Here is a 21000-nt window from a genome sequence, read left to right on the forward strand (position 1 = left end):
GCACCTGTTTGAACTGTATTATTTCCACTCTAGAGGTCTTCATGGTTCAGAGACACAGGCTTCTCTCTGATGAACTGTGGTGAATGATTCTATACTGTCGGAGACTGCAAAGCTATTTCAGCAGCCTCCTCAAGACCATGGTGTTAAACCATCACCACCCCACTAGATTAAGTTGTTCTTGAGGTGGCTGCACAATGGACATGTACTAGCAGGTGATAAACCTGAAATAGAGATGTTCTATCCTGATACTGTTCTGAAGCTGTTTAATGCTTATCATCTGATGAGCCGGAATGGTAACTATTATCATCGACATTGATCTTTGATCACAACAGGATACCTAGCATTGGCCATCAGCATTCTGATCATCGGAATGGAAGGCAGATATTGTCATGCCAATATCAAGACTGGTTTGATACTCTCGGTATGAGGTAGTGGCACATGATGGTTTGGTACAAATATCTCGGTAAGAATCTTTGCCTGTGTATCATGCCTTTTTTTTTGGCACATGTATGTCTTGTCATTGAATCGCTTTTCTTCAGATGATTCCACTTATGGTTCAGCCCTAATTGATCCGACTTTTTGAATTTAGCTTCAAAAGCATATAAATGGTAACCTATTGTTAAGATCAAATCTTCAGCTCTTGCAACTTCACTGTTCTTCAGGATTTACTGGTTGTGTCCCTGCAGACAATGAGACAAATAACTACTGTTGCTCATTCCTGTTTTGTGCAAAGTGTTTCCAGATTTGCAGAGCACAGTAGTTGTCACCATCAGCTGTAAAAATGAATCCGCACTACATTGCTAAGCCTTTTGCAGATGAACACCTCATAAGTGTCAGCAGTCCTTTTCAGAAAGCAGCAACTGTAGCTCTTGATATATACAAAGGTATGCAGACCTTATTCTGCTCTACATGCTTGTACATATCATTTTTCAGGTTTTAGTGTTACCACTTATCGAAAGTTTGAAACACCACCCTCCACTGAGGAGAAAGCCAAGGCACATTCTTGCCCTTTTATCTTTAGGCACCCTCTTTTTTGTTCCTTTTCAATCTTTTCCTATTGGTCGTGCATTTTGAAATGATGTGTGATTTGATTGTCAATTTCTCTCCGACCAAGATTAGCACTAAGACGTATGGAAAATCATTGTGCAGAGGGAGCACTAAACACTGATGGCGTGCACTTAACTTTTAATAAATTCATTACTTCTATGATACATTTTAACTGGTTTCATTACATATCGGTTGAATTCCAGTTAGGAAGTGGCAACAAAACTCACAAGTCCTTGATCCTGTTGTTTTCATTAAAAAGTTGTGTTGGATAGACGTTCTGATCAAGTTCGGACAAGCTTTCGTACAACACCTTGCTACCTTGGTCTGTCATTTTTCCTTTTCTCCCGGAAAATAGGCAGCAAGAGCTTTGGCAATTCAAACTGACTCAGTAGTAAGAACGACACGTTACTTTTAGCAAGGATTCCTTAATAGAAAATGCACATTGAGAATTTGTGCTTTTCAGCATAGTGACGACTATCAGGGTAGTTGCAATTTCTGCTTTTGGATGTTGGCTGTCTATTTTCTGGCTGCATTTCGCTACTAGCCAAGATATTTCCATATGCTTGTTACTGTCATTCTTGCAAGTTTGACTCCCCACATCTTCATGACCATTTTTCACCTTCCACCCAAGTAACTTTTCCTCGGTCGTTTTCTGGTCTCTGTAGCTGTAAATATCGTTCAGCCTGTCGACTCAACACCATTGCTTCCGATAAACTTAACATCGAATGTGGCACTGTGGGCACACCTAGTCTAAGAGCATGATGTGTTGACTTGCAAATGTTACTTCAATTGTCAAGCTACAAGTTACGACTCAAGCGCCGATGCATTTTTCGAGCATAAAGTTGCTTGTTGTAGTAGTAGCGATCCTCCTTGTTATGCTTTCTCACCAAATATGGTAGCTTTTCTGGAGTAAAAATCTTGCCCTCCATGTCCATCTTTGACAGAAATACAATGTCTGTCTCTTTTATAGGACGCATTGGAATAAGAAGAAATCAAACCTTGTAAATTTTATATGGCAATTAGTTAAATTATATGCATGCTTAGTATAGAAAAGTTGTAACGATATATTCATATTTATAATGTTTTGATACAATATGATTTTGTAGTATACAAAAATTCATGATAGGTTTTAAAATCGTAATAGGTTATCTAAAAGAGGAATGAGCACTACATTTACCAAAGCACCTAGTATTTCCAGAGATTCATCTCGAAAACTGAAAGTTCCAACTAAACACTTGGGAATTCAGCTTCCTTTTGTTTTATACTTTCACCTGGGCATTGTAGATCTTCTGCTCCAACAAACGTATCATGAAGATCGAGCGGTCTGGACGGCGTTAGATGCCCGTAATCAGTCGATTTGTGGTGTGATTGTACTTCCACCTGCACCACTTACCACACCAGGCCCCTTTTCACCACCCTTGGCATTTGTTGGCCGTTTCCTCGACAGCCCGACACGTGCCGAGCCCTTCCCCACACGTGACAGCCTCCCCTTTCCACTTTCGCTGTGGCTGCTGCTTCACGGTATCACGCCATGCAGCATGCGACCTTTTTTAAGCTGCTGAGTGCCAGAGTTGAAGTGACTCGCAGCTTTCGGTGTCCGGTTCTGAGATGGTCAGGTAGCAGTAGCTTCGTTGCATGTCCCATCCAGGGTCACCATCGGAGCAGACAGGCCTCCCCAACCGCACCAGCTCCTCCTATCAACGGGACGCCGCGTCACACCGCATCGATCACTTGGCCACATGACGTAAGCGAAGCACGATAGGAGATGGGAACGTACCGTATGCTACTCCTAGCAGAGCGTGACTGGCTTTCTCCTGTCCTGGATGCATGCAAATCTTAGTTTAGACGCCTCTAATTGCACGCGTGTTAGGGCTTAATCCCACCCAAATCGATCCGACTCGTCATCCACAGACGATGATGATCATTCGTGCGCTTTAAAACTCTCGTGCAGGACTCCTTGTAGCCGTCAGGATCGGGCCAACTTCTTAGTTTATGTAAGATTGCGTGTGCCGTTGAATGGGTTGGTTTGGTTTTACATCCGAAAAAGGACGTCAACTTGATGAAAGAAATGTTTGCCATGAGACAATTCAAGTAATGTATAGTTTTGTTTTGGCTTTTTGGGTAAACATATCTTTCGTCTTTCGATTTTTATATCCTCAGCGTGGTCGGTCGCTCGCTCCTAGAAATGTAAATATCAACTTGTTTTGACGTTACCATTCGTTCATCAATACGTGATGATGGTGGCGTGAACAAGATCCTTAGTTTGGATGTTTATTTCTGTATAAGGGGATGTCTAGAAAATACTTGAGTGTTTCAACCCAGCTGAACATCTTGGACATAGCGCCTCCATTTTCTCAGCTTGAGCTTCCTCGCTCCCACCACCACCCTGTGTACCCCCACCCTGCTGCGGTGGTGTAAGGTCTCACCGGCGGCTGCCGGTGCGTCCCTCTGGTGGGACCCTACACCACCTGCGGCAGCCTCCTCACAATCCCTCCCCCCGTCGCATCCTACCACCGCCATGGCCATTGTCATCGCCCCCGCCCCGACACTGCCCACCGGATATCCTCCACCGCCTCATCGGCGGCGTCATTGCTGCCTTGCCTCGCCGCCTTCGCACCCACAACCACCGCTGGGTCGGCCTGCCGCCAGTGGCCCTCCCTTCTAAGCCCGCCTACAAAAAATGAAACCTCCAACCCAACCCGGCAACCCCTAATCCCAACTCTAATCAAGCTCGCCGGAGCTCCGTCGGAGAGATGCCGATCTGGATGAGAGAGCTAGGCAGCCCGCACGGTGTGTGAAGGAAAAAATCAAGTGCTCGCCGTCTCCAAAACACTTGAGTGCTGTATAGATTAACCGTTTTGTAATGATATGTACCGAGACGTGAAAAAACTAAACTCACATCAGTTTGACACGTGGCTTTAATGATAAGCAAAACTAATCTATACTTGACATTCACAGGGACAACTATGAATTCTCTCCAGGTGAGCTATCAAATAATCAATCACCAAACCGTGCGCATGCACACCCCCCTTATCCCAAGTCAACCATTTGGCGCCAAAGCTGCAGCCCCCTTTCAAGTTTCAACTGCAGTTAGGCAGCCACCTTCCCGCCTTTTCCTTCCTCGTATCTTCTCCAGCTACTACTCCTTCTGTCCTTCCTCTCATCCTCCTCCCTCCTCCTCCTGTTCACCATAAAACCACGGCATTGTAGCAGACGTTGCTATCAATGGTCACCACCGCATCCACCTCGTCGCCACCGCCCTTTCGGCCACCATGGCCAAATTGCTCATCCCAATCATCATCTTCCATGTCGGCCTCGTGCTGATCGCTGTCGCGGCTGCCGCTGCCGCCGCACCACCAGCAGTGGCCGACGACGACCGGTCCGCGCTCCTCGCCTTCCTCTCGAACGTCTCGGCTGACCCCGGCGGCGCCCTCGCGGACTGGGGCCGCTCGCCGGAGTTCTGCAACTGGACGGGCGTCATCTGCGGCGGCCCAGGCCGGCGGCGTGTCACGCAACTGGTGCTTAGTGGGAAGGGGCTCTCCGGCGTGATCTCGCCGGCGCTGGGGCGGCTGTCTCTCGTCACGGTCCTTGATCTGTCGAGCAATGCTTTCGCCGGCACGATCCCGCCGGAGCTCGGCGCGCTGTCAATGCTGGCGCAGCTGAGCTTGACCAACAACCTCCTCGAAGGGGCGATCCCCGCCGGCCTCGGCTTCCTCCAGAGGCTATACTACCTCGACCTCAGCGACAACCGGCTCTCTGGTGGCATACCGGCGGCGCTCTTCTGCAACTGCTCGTCCTTGCAGTACCTGGACCTCGCCAACAACTCCCTCGCCGGCGACATCCCCTACGCCGACGAGTGCCGCGTCCCCAGCCTCCGGTTCCTCCTCCTCTGGTCGAACGACCTGTCCGGCGAGATCCCGCCGGCTCTGGCCAACTCCCCCATCCTCGAGTGGGTCGACTTCGAGTCCAACTACCTCTCCGGCGAGCTGCCGTCGCGGGTGTTCGACAAGCTGCCGCGGCTGCAGTTCCTCTACCTCTCCTACAACAACTTCTCCAGCCACGGTGGCAACACCGACCTCGGCCCCTTCTTCCGCTCCCTGAGCAACTGCACCCGCCTGCAGGAGCTCGAGCTCGCCGGGAACGACCTCGGCGGCCGGCTCGTCGGCGAACTCCCGGGCGGGCTCCGGCAACTCCACCTCGAGGACAACGCCATCTGGGGCCCCATCCCGCCCAACATCTCTGGCCTCGTCAACCTCACCTACCTCAACCTCTCCAACAACCTGCTCAACGGCTCCATCCCGCCGGACATGTCGCGGATGCGGCGGCTCGAGCGGCTGTACCTGTCGCACAACCTTCTCTCCGGCGAGATCCCCGAGTCCATCGGCGAGATTCCGCACCTCGGCCTCGTCGACCTCTCCGGCAACCGCCTCGCCGGAGCGATCCCGGACACGTTCTCCAACCTGACGCAGCTCCGGCGGCTAATGCTCCACCACAACCGGCTCTCCGGCGCCATTCCCCCCAGCCTCGGCGACTGCCTGAACCTTGAAATCTTGGATCTCTCCTACAATGGCCTGCAAGGCCCGATCCCGGCGCACGTCGCCGCGCTCAGCAGCCTCAAGCTCTACCTGAACCTGTCGAACAACCACCTCGAGGGCCCTCTCCCCCTCGAGCTCAGCAAGATGGACATGATCCTGGCGCTCGACCTGTCGGCGAACGAGCTCACCGGCGCGATCCCGGCGCAGCTCGGCAGCTGCGTCGCGCTCGAGTTCCTCAACCTCTCCGGCAACGCGCTGCGCGGCGCGCTCCCGGCGCCCGTCGTGGCGCTGCCGTTCCTGCGGACGCTCGACGTGTCACGCAACGCGCTCTCCGGGCCCCTGCCGGAGTCCCTACAGGTGTCCACGTCGCTCCGGGAGGCGGACTTCTCGTACAACAACTTCTCCGGCGAGGTGCCGCGCGCCGGCGTGCTGGCGAGCCTCTCGCCGGAGGCATTCCGCGGCAACCCCGGGCTCTGCGGCTACGTCCCCGGCATTGCCGCGTGCGAGCCCAAGCGCGCGCCCCGACGCCGCCGCCCGCTGCTCCCTGCCGTCGTTGGCATCGTCGCCGCAGTGTCCCTCATGCTCAGCGCGGTCGGGTGCCGGTCCATGGCGACGGCGAGGGCGAAGCGGTTGGGGCGCCGGTCGGTGCGCCTCGTCGACGGCGAGGAGGAAGTGGAGAGGGAGCACCCGAGGATATCGTACCGGGAGCTCGCCGAGGCGACCGGCGGCTTCGTCCAGGAGGGCCTGATCGGCGCGGGGCGTTTCGGTCGCGTGTACGAGGGGACGCTCCGAGGCGGCGCGCGCGTCGCTGTGAAGGTGCTCGACCCGAAGGGCGGCGGCGAGGTCTCCGGCAGCTTCAAGAGGGAGTGCGAGGTGCTGAGACGGACGCGGCACAAGAACCTCGTCAGGGTGATCACCACCTGCAGCACGGCCGGGTTCAACGCGCTTGTGCTCCCCCTGATGCCCAATGGCAGCCTCGACGGCTTCCTCTACCCGCACGGCGGCGGCGACAATGGCGACGGCGTCGGCCTCGACTTCGGCCAGATCATGGGGATCGCGAGCGACGTCGCCGAGGGGATGGCCTACCTACACCACTACGCGCCGGTCAGGGTCGTGCACTGCGACCTCAAGCCGAGCAACGTCCTCCTCGACGAGGGGATGCGCGCCGTCATCTCGGACTTCGGCATCGCCCGGCTCCTCGCCGGCGCCGGCGCCGGCGAAGCCAGCTCAACCAGCGAGGTGTCCGCCCCGTGCAACTCCATCACCGGTCTGTTGCAAGGCTCCGTTGGGTACATCGCACCTGGTACGTGTTCGCCCATGCACATGTGTACGCATGCACACGATGATAATGACACCAGTAGCATACTTGATACTACACGTACATGCATAACTATTCCACGTAATTAATCATGTACTAATGCTGTGATTAGTAACTGCTGTAATTTGTGTTTGTTCTTTCATTAGAGTATGGATTGGGAGGGCATCCATCGACGCAGGGCGACGTGTATAGCTTCGGCGTGATGCTCCTGGAGCTCATCACCGGGAAGCGGCCGACGGACGTGATCTTCCACGAGGGGCTCACGCTGCACGACTGGGTGAGGCGGCACTACCCGCACGACGTCGCGGCCGTCCTCGCGCACGCGCCGTGGCGAGGGCGGCCGCTGCAGTCGCCGCCGGCGGCGGCGGCCGAGGTCGCCGTCGTCGAGCTGATCGAGCTCGGGCTCGTGTGCACGCAGCACTCACCGGCGCTGCGCCCCACCATGGCCGACGTCTGCCACGAGATCACGCTGCTCAGGGAGGACCTCGCCCGCCACGGCGCCGCCGACGGCCGCCGCTCGTTCTCGACCAAGGACTCGCTGTTCTCCAACTAAATCCACAACGAATTCTTTAGGATAAATAATCCATCAGTGCACGCAAACCACACGCCAGGAAACATCGATCGATGCGTGCTGCAGCTGCCGCTGCTGTTTTCGTGGTGGTGGATTCGACGACGGGTCGTCTCCCTCACCTCCGGCCGGCACCACCATTGATGATTTGTTTATTCCATGGTTGGGAGTCGCCTACTAAACTAGTGCTGATTCTTTGAGTTGTTAATTCTGCAATGGAGGCGGCACTCGATTAAACCCGTGCTGCGTGTTGCGAACATGTCGGACTCCATTAGTAGCCGTTTAGGAAGCGAAAAGGCTCTTGAGTTAGGTCATTATTCAGGTGCTCACGATCAAGCATAAACAAAACCCTAGCTACTACTTAATTGTACCCGAAAGATCATGGTCGGCGCTGTCATTCGATGCATCTGATGAATGATCATGTATGATTGTCTGAAGAGAATGTAATGCCCTCTTCACCACCAACGTATCGTATAATGTTGTTGGAGATTTGACAGGAACTTCCGTGTTCTTATCCTGGAGATCAATTAGGCTTTTTAATTAGCACGCCTGCTAGCTTTAATGCAGTCAACTTGGCTGATGTGTTAGAGTTCTGAAAGTGATAGACACATTGGTTACGCAGTTATACATGATCAAGGAAGATCGTTGGGTTGCATTTTGTTATTGTTGTGGGGTTTTGACCTGCTGGGTATATATAAACCCTAACTGCGACTAGCGAAGATACGATCTGTGTGTGCATTAGCCCCTGGATTACTATGTTCTAGTCAGAAAGCAAAAATACGTTTCAAAAAAAAAAAGTCAGAAAGCAAAAAGGCTTTGAGGTGTATCAATCTGTCAGGTGTGGATGGTATGATACAATGTGTATACTTTCACACTTAGTTTGTGACATTGCATGCATCAACAGCCTGATGTTGGACTGACGTATGCTGCTAAAGTGTCTATAAACTAGGGCTGTTTGCTGGCATAATCACAGCAACACGCAAAGATTGATGTGACTGTAACTAGCTAAGTGATTTCTAATTCATTCTGCACTTGGTTTGTCTTTTTGTTCTTTTTCGTACAAAAGATGGTACTACCCCTTTTACAAAAGAGTAAATATAATATATAATGCAGATGAACACAGAAACTTACAAGACCGTACCATGTATTTTCCCAGTGCGATCCATCTAATGCTATGATCATCCCATCTTTTTCAAAATCGATGGCATAACCATGTGGCATTATACCCCTTCTTCAATCACATATATCCATGTCTTGCCCTCCCTCCCACAAAATTTAAATTGCATATATAGTCTCCAACATGGTCATCCCCAATTTAGTATTCTTGACAAAGTGTGGGTTTACACTTTAGACATGTAGCTATATGTACACATGTACTCCCTGCGTCCCAAATTATTGTTCAATTTAACTACATCCTAAGTCAAACAAGTCAAATTTTAACTAAGTTTATAGGGTACAAAATTAAGCCCCAGTTTTTTTAGGCGAATAAATTGAGCTCCAGTTGGTTGTTCAGGGATGAAATTGAGCCCCTTTGCTTCAACTACTTTCTCCATAGAGTGCTCTCTACCAAACGGCAGGATTCGTTATCAACTTAATTACATCGAAGCTTAAGCTATATATCTTCCACTTTCTCTCCTTTCTGCACAAACAACATTTGTACCACAACTGTGTGCTATAATTTTAGTTGCCCTGATTGGCATCAAGAACACGTATGAATGCACTATAGCCTATGCAAGCTTAATCCTTTAGAGGAGGTTTGACCTATACCTCCATATAAATTGTATTTTCTAGATTGGAACCATCTAGAGGTGAGCCATACAAATTGATCTCTTTGTGTGGAAGAATCTGGGCCACCCTTTGAACATTGTTTCCTATTCGAAAACAATGCTATAAAGATCCCTATATAACCTCAAAAATGGCCTATAGACCCAGCTTTCGGAGCAATGGCGGTCCACACCACAAACACGCTTCTTAACCACCACCTAATTACCACAAGCTTACACGGGTCTACAAGGCAACAAGACAAATACAGAACAGTTTCACCACGGTGCAAATCCTCGGTGGGCCCATGCGGCCGCACGCACGGTACTTTTTGTACGCAAGCACACGGCACAGAGACACACACATGATTGCCCCCACTAATCACCTTTGTCTAATCCACCGCCTCGCTCACTAATCCACACCTTAATTACCTCGTTTGCGTGCTAATCCACTTCGGTTAGATTCCACACCTTAATTACCACGTTTGCATCCATACGGCAGGGCCCCACGTTTCAGTGAACCACTTTAGGTGCCGAGCCAGTCGTGTTACGACACGTGTTCCTGGATGCAAAGTCAAATACTTGGCGCCAATGGGTAACGGCTGCAGCCAAACGGCAGTTAGGCAGGGATGCCTCCTTTTCCCTCCTTTAAAATCCCCAGCGGTGTAGCAAACGTTGCTATCACCAAGCATTTGCTCTCCAATGTCTTGAGCTCTCTCCAGCGCCTCATGCTTCCATGGAGGCTGCTCCGATCTCCGCCGCCATCTTCACCTTCATTCTCATCTTCCTCTCCCATGGTCTGAGCCCAACTCTTTCAGCAGGTGGGTCAGATGATCGCTCTGCGCTTCTATCCTTTAAGTCTGGCGTGTCTAGCGATCCCCATGGAGCGCTAGCTAGCTGGGGTTCATCCAATGTGTGCAACTGGACTGGTGTTGCTTGCGACATGGCCGAGAGGCGTGTCGTTAAGCTGACCCTAAGAGATCAAAAGCTCACCGGTGAGGTCTCTCCAGCACTTGGCAACCTCTCCCACCTCAACATACTCAACCTCTCGGGAAACCTCTTCACCGGGAGGGTTCCGTCGGAGTTGGGGAACCTTTTTCACCTCACTTTACTAGACATATCGATGAATTCATTTGCCGGGAAAATCCCTCCAGAGCTCGGCAACCTCTCTAGCCTCAATTACTTTGACCTCTCTGGAAACTCGTTTATTGGAGGAGTGCCGCCGGAGCTCGGAAACCTCTCCAAGCTGAAGCAATTGAGCATTGGCGGCAACGGTTTGGAGGGACCGATTCCGGTTGAGCTCACACGCATTCGGAACCTCATTTACCTCAACCTTGGCGAAAACAACTTGTCCGGGCACATCCCGGAGGCCATCTTTTGCAACTTCTCCAACTTGCAGTACATTGACCTCTCCTCCAATTTCCTTGCCGGCAAGATCCCCATCCGAGGAGATTGCCCACTCCCTGACCTGATGTTCTTGGTCTTGTGGTCGAACAACCTCGTCGGCGGCATCCCGCCCTCGATATCCAACTCGACTAAGCTCAAATGGCTGCTGCTGGAGAATAACTTCCTCACCGGCGAGCTGCCGTCCGACATGTTCAGCAACATGAGGGACTTGGAGCTCCTCTACCTCTCATACAACTACCTAGAGAGTCCAGAGAACAACACCAACCTTGACCCGTTCTTTGCCTCCCTGACAAACTGCACCAGCCTGAAAGAGCTCGGCGTCTCCTGGAACGAGATCGCCGGCATGATGCCGCCGCTCATCGGCCGCCTCTCCCCGGGCCTCAAGCAGCTCCACCTGGAGTACAACAAGATCTTCGGCCCGATCCCGGCCAACCTCACCAACCTCGCCAACCTCACCACGCTGAACCTTTCCCACAACCACCTCAACGGCTCGATCCCGTCGGGCATCGCCGCCATGCAGCGGTTCGAGCGGCTGTACCTGTCCAACAACCTGCTCTCCGGCGAGATCCCGCCGCCGCTCGGCACGATCCCACGGCTGGGGCTCGTCGACCTTTCCCACAACCGGCTCACCGGCGCCATCCCGGCCACTCTCTCCAACCTCACGCAGCTGCGCGTCCTCGTGCTGGGCCACAACCGTCTCTCCGGCGCCATTCCTCCGAGCCTCGCCCAATGCGTGAACCTGCAGAATTTCGATCTCTCCCACAACGCGTTGCGGGGGAAGATCCCGGCGGACCTCTCCGCGCTCAGTGGCTTGCTCTACCTGAACCTCTCCGGCAACCAGCTGGAAGGCCCGATCTCGGCGACCATTAGCAAGATGGTGATGCTGCAGGTGCTCAACCTGTCGTCGAACAGGCTCTCCGGCACGATCCCGCCGCAGCTCGGCAGCTGCGTCGCGCTCGAGTACCTCAACGTCTCCGGCAACGCGCTGGATGGCGGCCTCCCGGAGACCGTCGCCGCCCTGCCGTTCCTGCAGGTCCTCGACGTGTCGCGCAACGCCCTGACGGGCGCGCTGCCGCTGGCGCTAGAGACGGCGGCGGCGCTGCGGCGCGTCAACTTCTCCTACAACGGATTCTCCGGCGAGGTGCCGGGCACCGGGGCCTTCGCGAGCTTCCCGCCGGACGCGTTCCTCGGCGACGCCGGCCTGTGCGGGCCCGTCGCTGGGTTGGTTCCGTGCGGCGGTGGCGGCGCGAGGCGCCGCGTGTTCCGTGACCGGCGCGTGGTGCTGCCCGTGGTGATCACGGTCGTTGGGTTCGCGCTGGCCATCGTCGGCGCCGTAGTGTGCCGCGCGGCGGCGACAGCGGAGGTGCGGCGAGACTCGCGGCGCTCGATGTCGACGCTGCTGACCGACGCCGGCGACGAGCCGGCGGAGAGGGACCACCCGAGGGTGTCGCACCGGGAGCTCGCCGAGGCGACGCGCGGCTTCGAGCCGTCGAGCCTCATCGGCGCGGGGCGGTTCGGGCGTGTCTACGAGGGCACGCTACGCGACGGAACGCGCGTCGCCGTCAAGGTTCTCGACCCCAAGGGCGGCGGCGAGGTCTCCCGGAGCTTCAAGCGGGAGTGCCAGGTGCTGCGGCGGACACGCCACCGGAACCTGGTGCGCGTGGTCACCGCGTGCAGCCAGCCGGACTTCCACGCGCTCGTGCTCCCGCTGATGCCCAACGGCAGCCTCGAGAGCCGCCTCTACCCGCCCGACGGCGGGCCGGGGCGCGGCCTCGGCCTCGCGCAGGTGGTCGCCATCGCCGGCGACGTCGCCGAGGGGCTCGCCTACCTGCACCACTACGCGCCGGTCCGCGTCGTGCACTGCGACCTGAAGCCGAGCAACGTCCTCCTCGACGACGACATGACCGCCGTCGTGGCCGACTTCGGCATCGCGCAGCTGGTCAAGGACGTCGGCGACGACAGCGGCTTCGGCGGTGACACCGGCTCAGGTGATCCGTGCAACTCCATCACCGGATTGTTGCAAGGTTCAGTCGGCTACATCGCACCCGGTACTGCCCGTGCACATCCATTTATCTTACACTAAACAAAGTTGATGATTAACCTAAACCTTGCGACATTTGCTGAACATTTTCTCGTGCTCTGTTCTTGCATGGTTCAGAGTACGGATTGGGAGGTCACCCATCAACGCAGGGCGACGTGTACAGCTTCGGCGTGATGCTTCTCGAGCTGATCACGGGGAAGAGGCCGACGGACGTGATCTTCCAGGAGGGGCTCACGCTGCACGATTGGGTCAAGAGGCACTACCCGCACGACGTCGGCGAGGTCGTCGCGCGGTCGTGGCTGACGGACGCGGCGTCGGCGGTGGCGGATGAGAGGCTCATGGAAGATGTCATGGGGGAGCTGATCGACCTCGGGCTCGAGTGCACGCAGCACTCGCCGTCGGCGCGGCCAACCATGGTGGAGGTGTGCCACGAGATCACCCTGCTCAAGGAAGACCTCGCCAAGCACCGGGGCGCGGCGGTCACGACGGCGAGGGGGCCGGCGTCGATGACGATGACGGCCAGCGAGCGGTCGTACTCCACCACGGATTCGTCTTTCTGAATGTTTAATTGCGCTGGAAAAATGTTTAGGAACAAGCTGCATGCATTGGGCACTTTAATTTGGTCAGGCATCTAGCTCCCTTATGATAATTGTGATGTTTTAGCGAGCGGTCGTTCTACACCACGGATTCGACGATTGGTCTTTCTGACATGTAGTGAAAAAAAGTTCAGGATACAAGCTGCATGCAGCCATGCACTGCGTACTACTTTTGATTCTCATTTCTAAAATTGACATTTTGTAATTTTTAGAAGATATGTGCAAAATATATTTTGTAGGTTTGATAATATACAAAACGGAAATAGTGATAACATTGCGTTTAAATCCATGAAGTTAAAGTAGGAGTATCGTTTGGTATATGTTGGAGGAACTACATCCGTATTTTTAGTTTCCCTTTCACGCACTGCCTTTGACAATTTGCCACCGTATCATAATGACATGTGAGACTGTTTATGACATTTCATCTGTTAGAATACAAATATTGAATTGCCAATATGTCATAGCGACATTTGTTAGATTTTGAATCTTTCATCTGAATTAAAAGTCTCAAATAATTACCAAATATATGAAATAAATCTAAACAAACATTGGAAAGTAAATCTCTTATATCTTTTGAATAGCAAAATTACACATATATTTTCCTTTTATTTTTAATGATATATTACTTTAATTATTACAACTCACTTAGGATCTTGCCACAAGGCAGTGTTAAAATGCGTTTTTGTAAAGCTATGGTATAGTTAAGGTGCATTCTAAAATTATGCAATTATACTTTAAGATAAAAAGGAAGTGGACATAGCCTCTTATTTTGTGTATACAAGCTGTGACAATATATGATTTATGCAATGACCAATGAACATCATTTGTAGTATGATACTGAACATGAATATCACTATAGTTCTGAATACTAAAAACATATGCCATCCATCGATTTAACGATAAGGTTGCTAAGATCATTTCTCCCTTCAATTAGGTGTACTAATAGACTTAGAAAATTTTATAAATTTAAGAAAGTCATCACTCTACCATTCATTATGACCTAGTAAATTGAAAAAAAGATAAATAGTGGAATGATTTAGGTTATCAAAAATATAAGTTAGTTTTATGTTGATTATGAATCAAAATATTGAGCCTTTGGGAAGTTTTTAACAAAATGTTGTAATGACCTATATTTGTATTAATAAAAATGGGACAAACTAACGAGGATAGAGCTAGGGGTGGGGTTGGTCTGAGGGGTCGCTAAGGAGCTGTTTCAAGGTAGGTTTTAAAGAAATAACAAGAATCTCGAATTTTCTCTTCTTTGCATTGAAATAAACTTTACATTAGAGGATTATTTGTAAAATTGTTCGAAGTCTATGCGTGCAAGTTGCTACCACATAGTCGTCAAGGAAATAGTTGATGCACACTCTTTTATCTCACCCGCACGATGGACTTATTCTATTGGGTTGGTTTCTAAAGTGGCTTCTATTGGTTTTTTTACTAATTCTTTAATAGTTTGCTCAGATTATTTTTTATCTAACTTCCAATGTTCGGTTACTTTATATAAAAATAAAAATTGGATTGAACTTCATATGAATATATGGACTGCTAACAATAACATTGCTAATAAGAAAATATACATCAAAATAAGTTGGAAATTCAAAGTTTCTAAATTTTGACCCTAAATATGTTTTGACACTACCAACACTATGACATGGAATAATTAGAATATCGTGAAATATTTATTCTTTAAAAAACATTTAAATAACGAATATAATATGTTAACGAAATCTTACATGACCTAGAAGAAAAATCTATCAATTCAGACTTTTTCTTTGTTGCATTTGCTTGTAGAAAGTTGGAAAAATAGCCTGGCTCTAAGATCAATGACATAAATTTGTGTACAAATGAGTTTGAACAAATATTAGTGAAAGTGAAAAAATTTATACGCACGCGGAATAATTATACATGTAACGAAGAACAAGTATGTGTAAACATGGAATGAATAATCACGAATGCACAATGGAACAAATATTAATAGTGAGACAATAATCATAAAGGTGGAATGTTGCAGGAACAAATCTCAATGAAAGAGGAACAATTTATACGCACAATAAGAACAACCATAATAAATATTCAAGGAACAAAGAATAGTTATGTTTGAACATGGAACAAATAATCGTGAACGTGGAGCAATTGATACGCACAATTGTTACAAATATGAGTGAATGTGGAAAAATTTATATGTATAGAAGGAAGAATTATTCATGGAACAAAAAAAAGAACAAGCCGGTGTAAACATGGAACAAATAATTATAAACATGGAACAATTCTTACACTTAATGAATAAATATTAATGAAAATGGAATATTTTTTTGTGAAACATGGTACTATCACAAACGCTTGCATACATGCACGCACACTCACCCCTATGGATACACGTACGCAACATACCCCTATGAGTAACTCTGTGAGCCTGAGCCGACAGATATTCAGATTGGCGAAGTCACCATAGGCGTTTCACTATCATGTCACAATCACGTACCAATGAAAGAATAACATCGTTAACTCCTAAAATAAATCTAAAAAAAGATAGAAACACCTTATACTATAACTTAATGTCATATGTGGGCGTGACTTGAATCATATACTAACTTAATGTACTTTTCCATAGACTTTCATGATCAGATATGAGTTGCTCACATTCCAACTTTTTTTTATGATTACTTAACTTTTTATTAAGCACTCAAGTTTCAATAGATTATTTCTCCTTAAAAAATATATACTCCTTCATGAACCTCATACAACCTAGCTTAAGCCGAAGCCTAAGAAGGAATAAGCCGAGTTCTTTATTTGAACAACCTCTCCTTTACTTTTCATGTAATTAGATATTTTATGCCCTAGTAAATTGGTTAAAAAAATTTAGGTTTTCGATCCACACTTGCATGATTTCTTAAACATACTTTTGTATTGTAACAATACACTACCACAAAATAAAAATTATCCTACTAATAAATTAATAGGACTTGTTGAGTAATTAAGGCAACATTTTGTCTTCTATAGTGGTGCACTAGCATTTGGGAGCCAATAACTAAAACACTAACCGATGTGAACGTTGCAGCACATGAATCTTGTGACATCTATCATGTTCGTAGTTACCATATGGGTTTGTGGACAATTTTGACATTTTTTCTTTTTATTGAGATTTTGAATGTGAGATTCAAGGATTCCGACCTAATAGAAGAGAAGTCATTTCTAAATTTCTAATCAGGTTGGGTCAACAAGAAGTTTTCAATATATACTAAAGAAATTTTGCCTTTTAACATATTGTTTTCTCAAAATAAAAAGATAACTGAGTTTTATGGATCACAAAATGCTCAAGTCTATAACATTGTATGCATGTTTCTAAAGAGAACAAAGTCAAAATAAAGAACTTCTTCATTATGTACCGATGCTAGTTTATTTATGTTTGCGTTTTTGTAAAGTCGTGAACGCTGCATAGTAATAGATTCGCCTAACTTTTGTTGTTAGTCGAACAAGTGCCTAGTACTCCATTAAAGTGCAGAGTCGGCACAAATCGCACATACTATATGTTAACATTTAAACCTAAGCATCGCTCTATATTGAGTGATTTTGCATTTCAATATATATACATAAAGCGTCACCGAATAAAATATATACCGCAATCCGGCGAAGAAAATTTTAAGAAAGAAGCTATGCGGACGAAATAATTTGCATACAAACATCATATTGGCCACCAACCACAAGTCAGCAATACAAGGATGAGTGTATACCATGTCTGGTATTATGCACACATTCTAATCAGTAATCACACCTTATAGTATTTTGATCAACCATTTTGCGTAGAAACTGAAGTAGTGAATCACACCAGTCTACTAATATTTCTTGGACTTAGTCTGGTCAATGGCCTTCAGACCTGTTGCCCTGTACTTTCTCCACGTACCATCCCTAAGGCAAGCGATCTCGTGCGCCATGTCATCCATGGTTGGCCTCATGGACGGCACGAGCTGCGAGCACGCAACGCCGAGCTCAAGCAGCTCCATGACCATGACGACGATGACCTCCATCTCGCACCTGGGCGGGCCAAATGGCAGCACAGACGGCGGATCACGAGGCAGCCAACGCTCAGCGACGGCGTCCACGTCGTGCTGCAGGCAGCGTTTCTTGGCCCAGTCGTGCAGGCCGTGCCCCTCCTCGGAGATCACGTCCGTCGGCCTCTTCCCGGAGATCATCTCCAGGAGCATCACCCCGAAGCTGTACACGTCGCCTTGCGTAGAAGGGCGGCCTCCCAATCCATACTCTGCATCGAAATTTCAAAGCCAGATGCTCAGAGAGATGAGCTAGCGAGTGAGTGAGCAAGTGACGCATGTGTCATGTGTGTTGCTCATGTACCGGGCGCAATGTAGCCAACAGAGCCTTGTAACAGCCGAGTGATGGAGTTGCATACGGACGTCGACGCCTCGCCCACCTCTGGATCTCTGGCGCCCGTGATCACCAGTTTCGAGATGCCGAAATCGGAGACGATGGCGGTCATGTCGCCGTCGAGGAGGACGTTGCTCGGCTTGAGGTCGCAGTGCACGACCTTGACGGGGGCGTGGTGGTGCAGGTACGCCATGCCCTCGGCGACGTTACTGGCGATGCCGAGCAGCAGGTCCAGGTCCAGCTGGCGTGGCCCCTCCGGCTTGCCGCCACAGGGAGGCCCGTGGATGAGGCTATCGAGGCTGCCGTTCGGCATGAACGGGAGCACCACGGCCTTGAAGTCTGGCGTACTGCACGCGGTGATCACCCGGATGAGGTTCCGGTGCCGGATGCTCCTGAGCACCCGGCATTCCCTCTCGAAGCTGCCGGCGATCACCTCGCCAGCGTGGTCCTGGTGCAGGACTTTGATGGCGATCACTGTCCCGCCATGGAGGACACCCCTGTAGACATGCCCGTATCCTCCTTTCCCAATCAAATTCACTTCTGAAAAGCCATCGGTCGCGTCGACAAGCTGACGATATGAGATCCTTGGATGTTCATCACTCCTCCTTTTGCCCGTGGCATTGCCCTGTCCTGTCGGGAAATGTGATAGTTGAATGGATGGGGCTGTCAACCTCAAACGAGTCTTCAATAGGTCGTGATCAACAACGCACACCATGGCCAATAAACCGGCAGCAATGGCGACGACGACAATGATGGCTATGTACAGGAAGTGCCCATGTTTTCCACTGCATGGCGCCAAGCCGAGAATAGACCCACATAGGTCAGGATTGCCGAGAAATGAGTCATCAGTGAGGTTTGCAAATGCTCCTTCACTGGACACCTCACCGGTGAAGTTATTGTATGAGAAGTTGGCAAACTGGAGCACTGGTGATGCTTGCAAAGACTGAGGAATCATACCAGTAAGCCTATTGAAAGAAACGTCAAGGACATGGAGGCTTGTTGGCAGAGCGCCAATGGAAGAAGGAAGGGCGCCTTGCAGAAAGTTTCTGGAGAGATTGACATACTCAACCTCAGCACAGCCCTTGATCTGCGCTGGTATTGCCGCCGAGAGCTTGTTCGCCGACAAGTCAAGAGCCTGGATCTTGTCCATATTGCCAAATTCCAATGGTATGGGGCCCTCTAAGAGATTGTTAGAGAGATTAAGATAGATTTGGAGGCTACTAAGCCCAGCTACACCATCAGGAATTTGACCAGTAAGTTTGTTGTAAGAAAGGTCCAAGATCATGCTGCAGCTGAGGCCAGGTGGTATGGTACCCGAGAGCTGGTTATGGTCAAGAACAAGGTACCCCAACTTAGTGAGGTTGGACAAAGTCTCTGGTATTGTGCCTTGAAGACCATTATAAGATATGTCCATGATACTTAAGTGCTGAGCTAAGCTGATGGATTTGGGTATTTCACCGTTGATCTGGTTATTTGCCAGGACTAACTGTGTGAGCCAACCTGGCTGGAATATCTCTAAGGGGATTGGGCCTTCCAACATGTTGTTGTCCAGGCATAAATCTGTCAGTGAAGGAAGGTTTCCGATGGCATGAGGAATTGTGCCGGTGATTTCGTTGTCATTCAAATAAAGCTTGGAGAGATTGGTTGATGACAAATTGCCAATGATCGGCGGGATCTTGCCTCCAATGCCGTTTGAGTCCACTCCAAGCTCTTGTAAGCTGGTGCAGTTCACTAGAGAAGCAAGAAAAGGCTCAAGGTTAGTGTTCCCGTCATCACTTGAGAAATTGTTGTTAGACAGGTAGAGGTACTTGAGGGATGGCATCATGTTGAACATTTGGGATGGCAGTTGACCACCAAGGAAATTGTTCTGCAAAAGCACCCAGTCAAGTCGAGTAAAATTCGAAATTGATGAGGGGATGACGCCGACGAGCTTATTTTCGAAGAGGATGATCTTCTTTAGGTACGGCAGCCGACATCGTGTAGAGAAAGGGATCTCACCAGTGAGGGAGTTGGTTCTCAGGTCAATGTAGGTTAAGGAAGAGCAGTTGCAGATAGCTTCGGGGATGCTACCAGTGAGGTTGCTGCCATACAGGGAGAGGTAGGTTAAGCTTCTCAGAAGACCTAGCGCTTCTGGGATTACCCCGTCGAGTAAGTTGATGTTAAGGTTCAGTTCCGCGAGCTGGGACAACATGCCGAGCTCTGGTGGGATGCTACCAGAGAGTTGGTTGCTCTGGAGGTCAAGCCTCACAAGCGCGGAGAGGTTGCCGATTGCTGGGGAGATGATGCCAGTGAGGTTGGAGTTAGAGAGAAGAAGGTAAATCACGCGCCCTCTTGAGTCACATGTAACACCAGTCCAATTGCACGTTTTGGGGAAGCCCCAATCAGAGAGGTTGCCCCAGACGCAGGACTTGAAGGAGAGCAACGCAGTGCGATCACTGGCTTGCGAATCCACCACGGAGGCATGGCTGGAGCTGACAACGGCAACGGCAATGGTAATTAGGGCGAGGAATCTAGGCATTGTGGGGATTATGAGGAGGTTTGGAGAGCTAATACCAGTAAGGGGCCATCTTTGCTATGAATTGTAGGAACACACCTCTAGATGTGGAGATCCCTACCTTAGCTTGTGGGATTGATGACTGATGAAAGGCTAAGCTATGGGTAGATGGTGGTTTAAATAGGGGATGAAAGGATAAGCAGGGGGAGTGGGTCATGGAAGGCATTGACTGAAGGGTCTATGCTTTTTTTTGGCCGCCAAATTTTGACTCTGGCTGTGGTAGGAATTGTAATGTAATGCTGAACTGTCATGGTGATTAGTGAACACTGCAAAAGCCTGATATCATGGCCTACTACTGGTGATACTGGTGAGATCCCGTTGACATCACACCCAGACTTGTTTTCTATCCTGACCACTAACTGGAGACAGGCACATTACACGTGTTAGGGCCTCCTCCCACGGGACCTAGAACAATTTCACATTTTCAAACAATACCCGTAGATATCTCCACCGAGTATTACCCCTAGGGAAGTGTTTGGATACAAACTGGTATTTTACATATATTTCTTAGTTAAGATACAAAAACTTTCCGATGAAATACACTCAAATCTAAACAAAACTTTGCAGTTACTTGATCACTACGATCATGACGTATCACCTTCATGCTAACGCCATCAAGTAACTCAGTGAAAGCGTCAGCCAGTGTGGGGTAGATCATGATGGAGGGCCCTGTCGGATCCCCTCGGAGATTATGTCATGGATTAGGCCAGATAATGGTCAAACATCCATTAATTAACTGAGGGAGATCCACATTGGGTTTTGCTCACTGGCTAAACCCAGCATGCAGCATA

General features: G+C 49.7%; 3 protein-coding genes across 7 annotated transcripts; 2 read left to right on the forward strand and 1 right to left on the reverse strand.

The window, feature by feature from the left end:
• The first annotated feature begins 47 nt into the window (after positions 1-47).
• On the forward strand, positions 48-7933 carry LOC117852430 (putative leucine-rich repeat receptor-like serine/threonine-protein kinase At2g24130). 5 transcript variants are annotated; one of them, XM_034734533.2, is made up of 4 exons: positions 48-463; positions 540-884; positions 1713-6885; positions 7047-7933. In XM_034734533.2, exons 3-4 carry the CDS (start codon positions 4320-4322, stop codon positions 7451-7453), a joined length of 2973 nt encoding a protein of 990 aa, XP_034590424.1. In that variant the 5' UTR covers positions 48-463; positions 540-884; positions 1713-4319; the 3' UTR covers positions 7454-7933. The 5 variants fall into 5 exon arrangements, with proteins under 5 accessions (XP_034590424.1, XP_034590425.1, XP_072149136.1 ...); XM_034734534.2 differs by having other exon boundaries at positions 663-884; XM_072293035.1 differs by having other exon boundaries at positions 743-884.
• A 1903-nt stretch (positions 7934-9836) lies between these two features.
• LOC117853101 (uncharacterized) lies at positions 9837-13413 on the forward strand. Its single transcript, XM_034735465.2, has 2 exons — positions 9837-12683; positions 12794-13413. The coding sequence occupies exons 1-2, from the start codon at positions 9965-9967 to the stop codon at positions 13234-13236; spliced, it is 3162 nt and encodes a 1053-aa protein (XP_034591356.1). The 5' UTR covers positions 9837-9964; the 3' UTR covers positions 13237-13413.
• A 3477-nt stretch (positions 13414-16890) lies between these two features.
• LOC117853170 (uncharacterized) lies at positions 16891-20961 on the reverse strand. The gene is made up of 2 exons (XM_034735540.2): positions 17626-20961; positions 16891-17533 (listed from the first exon to the last, which is right to left on the reverse strand). Exons 1-2 carry the CDS (start codon positions 20171-20173, stop codon positions 17109-17111), a joined length of 2973 nt encoding a protein of 990 aa, XP_034591431.1. The 5' UTR covers positions 20174-20961; the 3' UTR covers positions 16891-17108.
• Positions 20962-21000: the final 39 nt, after the last annotated feature.

The sequence above is a fragment of the Setaria viridis genome, chromosome 4 (genome assembly GCF_005286985.2).
Source record: "Setaria viridis chromosome 4, Setaria_viridis_v4.0, whole genome shotgun sequence".
Taxonomy (NCBI): domain Eukaryota; kingdom Viridiplantae; phylum Streptophyta; class Magnoliopsida; order Poales; family Poaceae; genus Setaria; species Setaria viridis.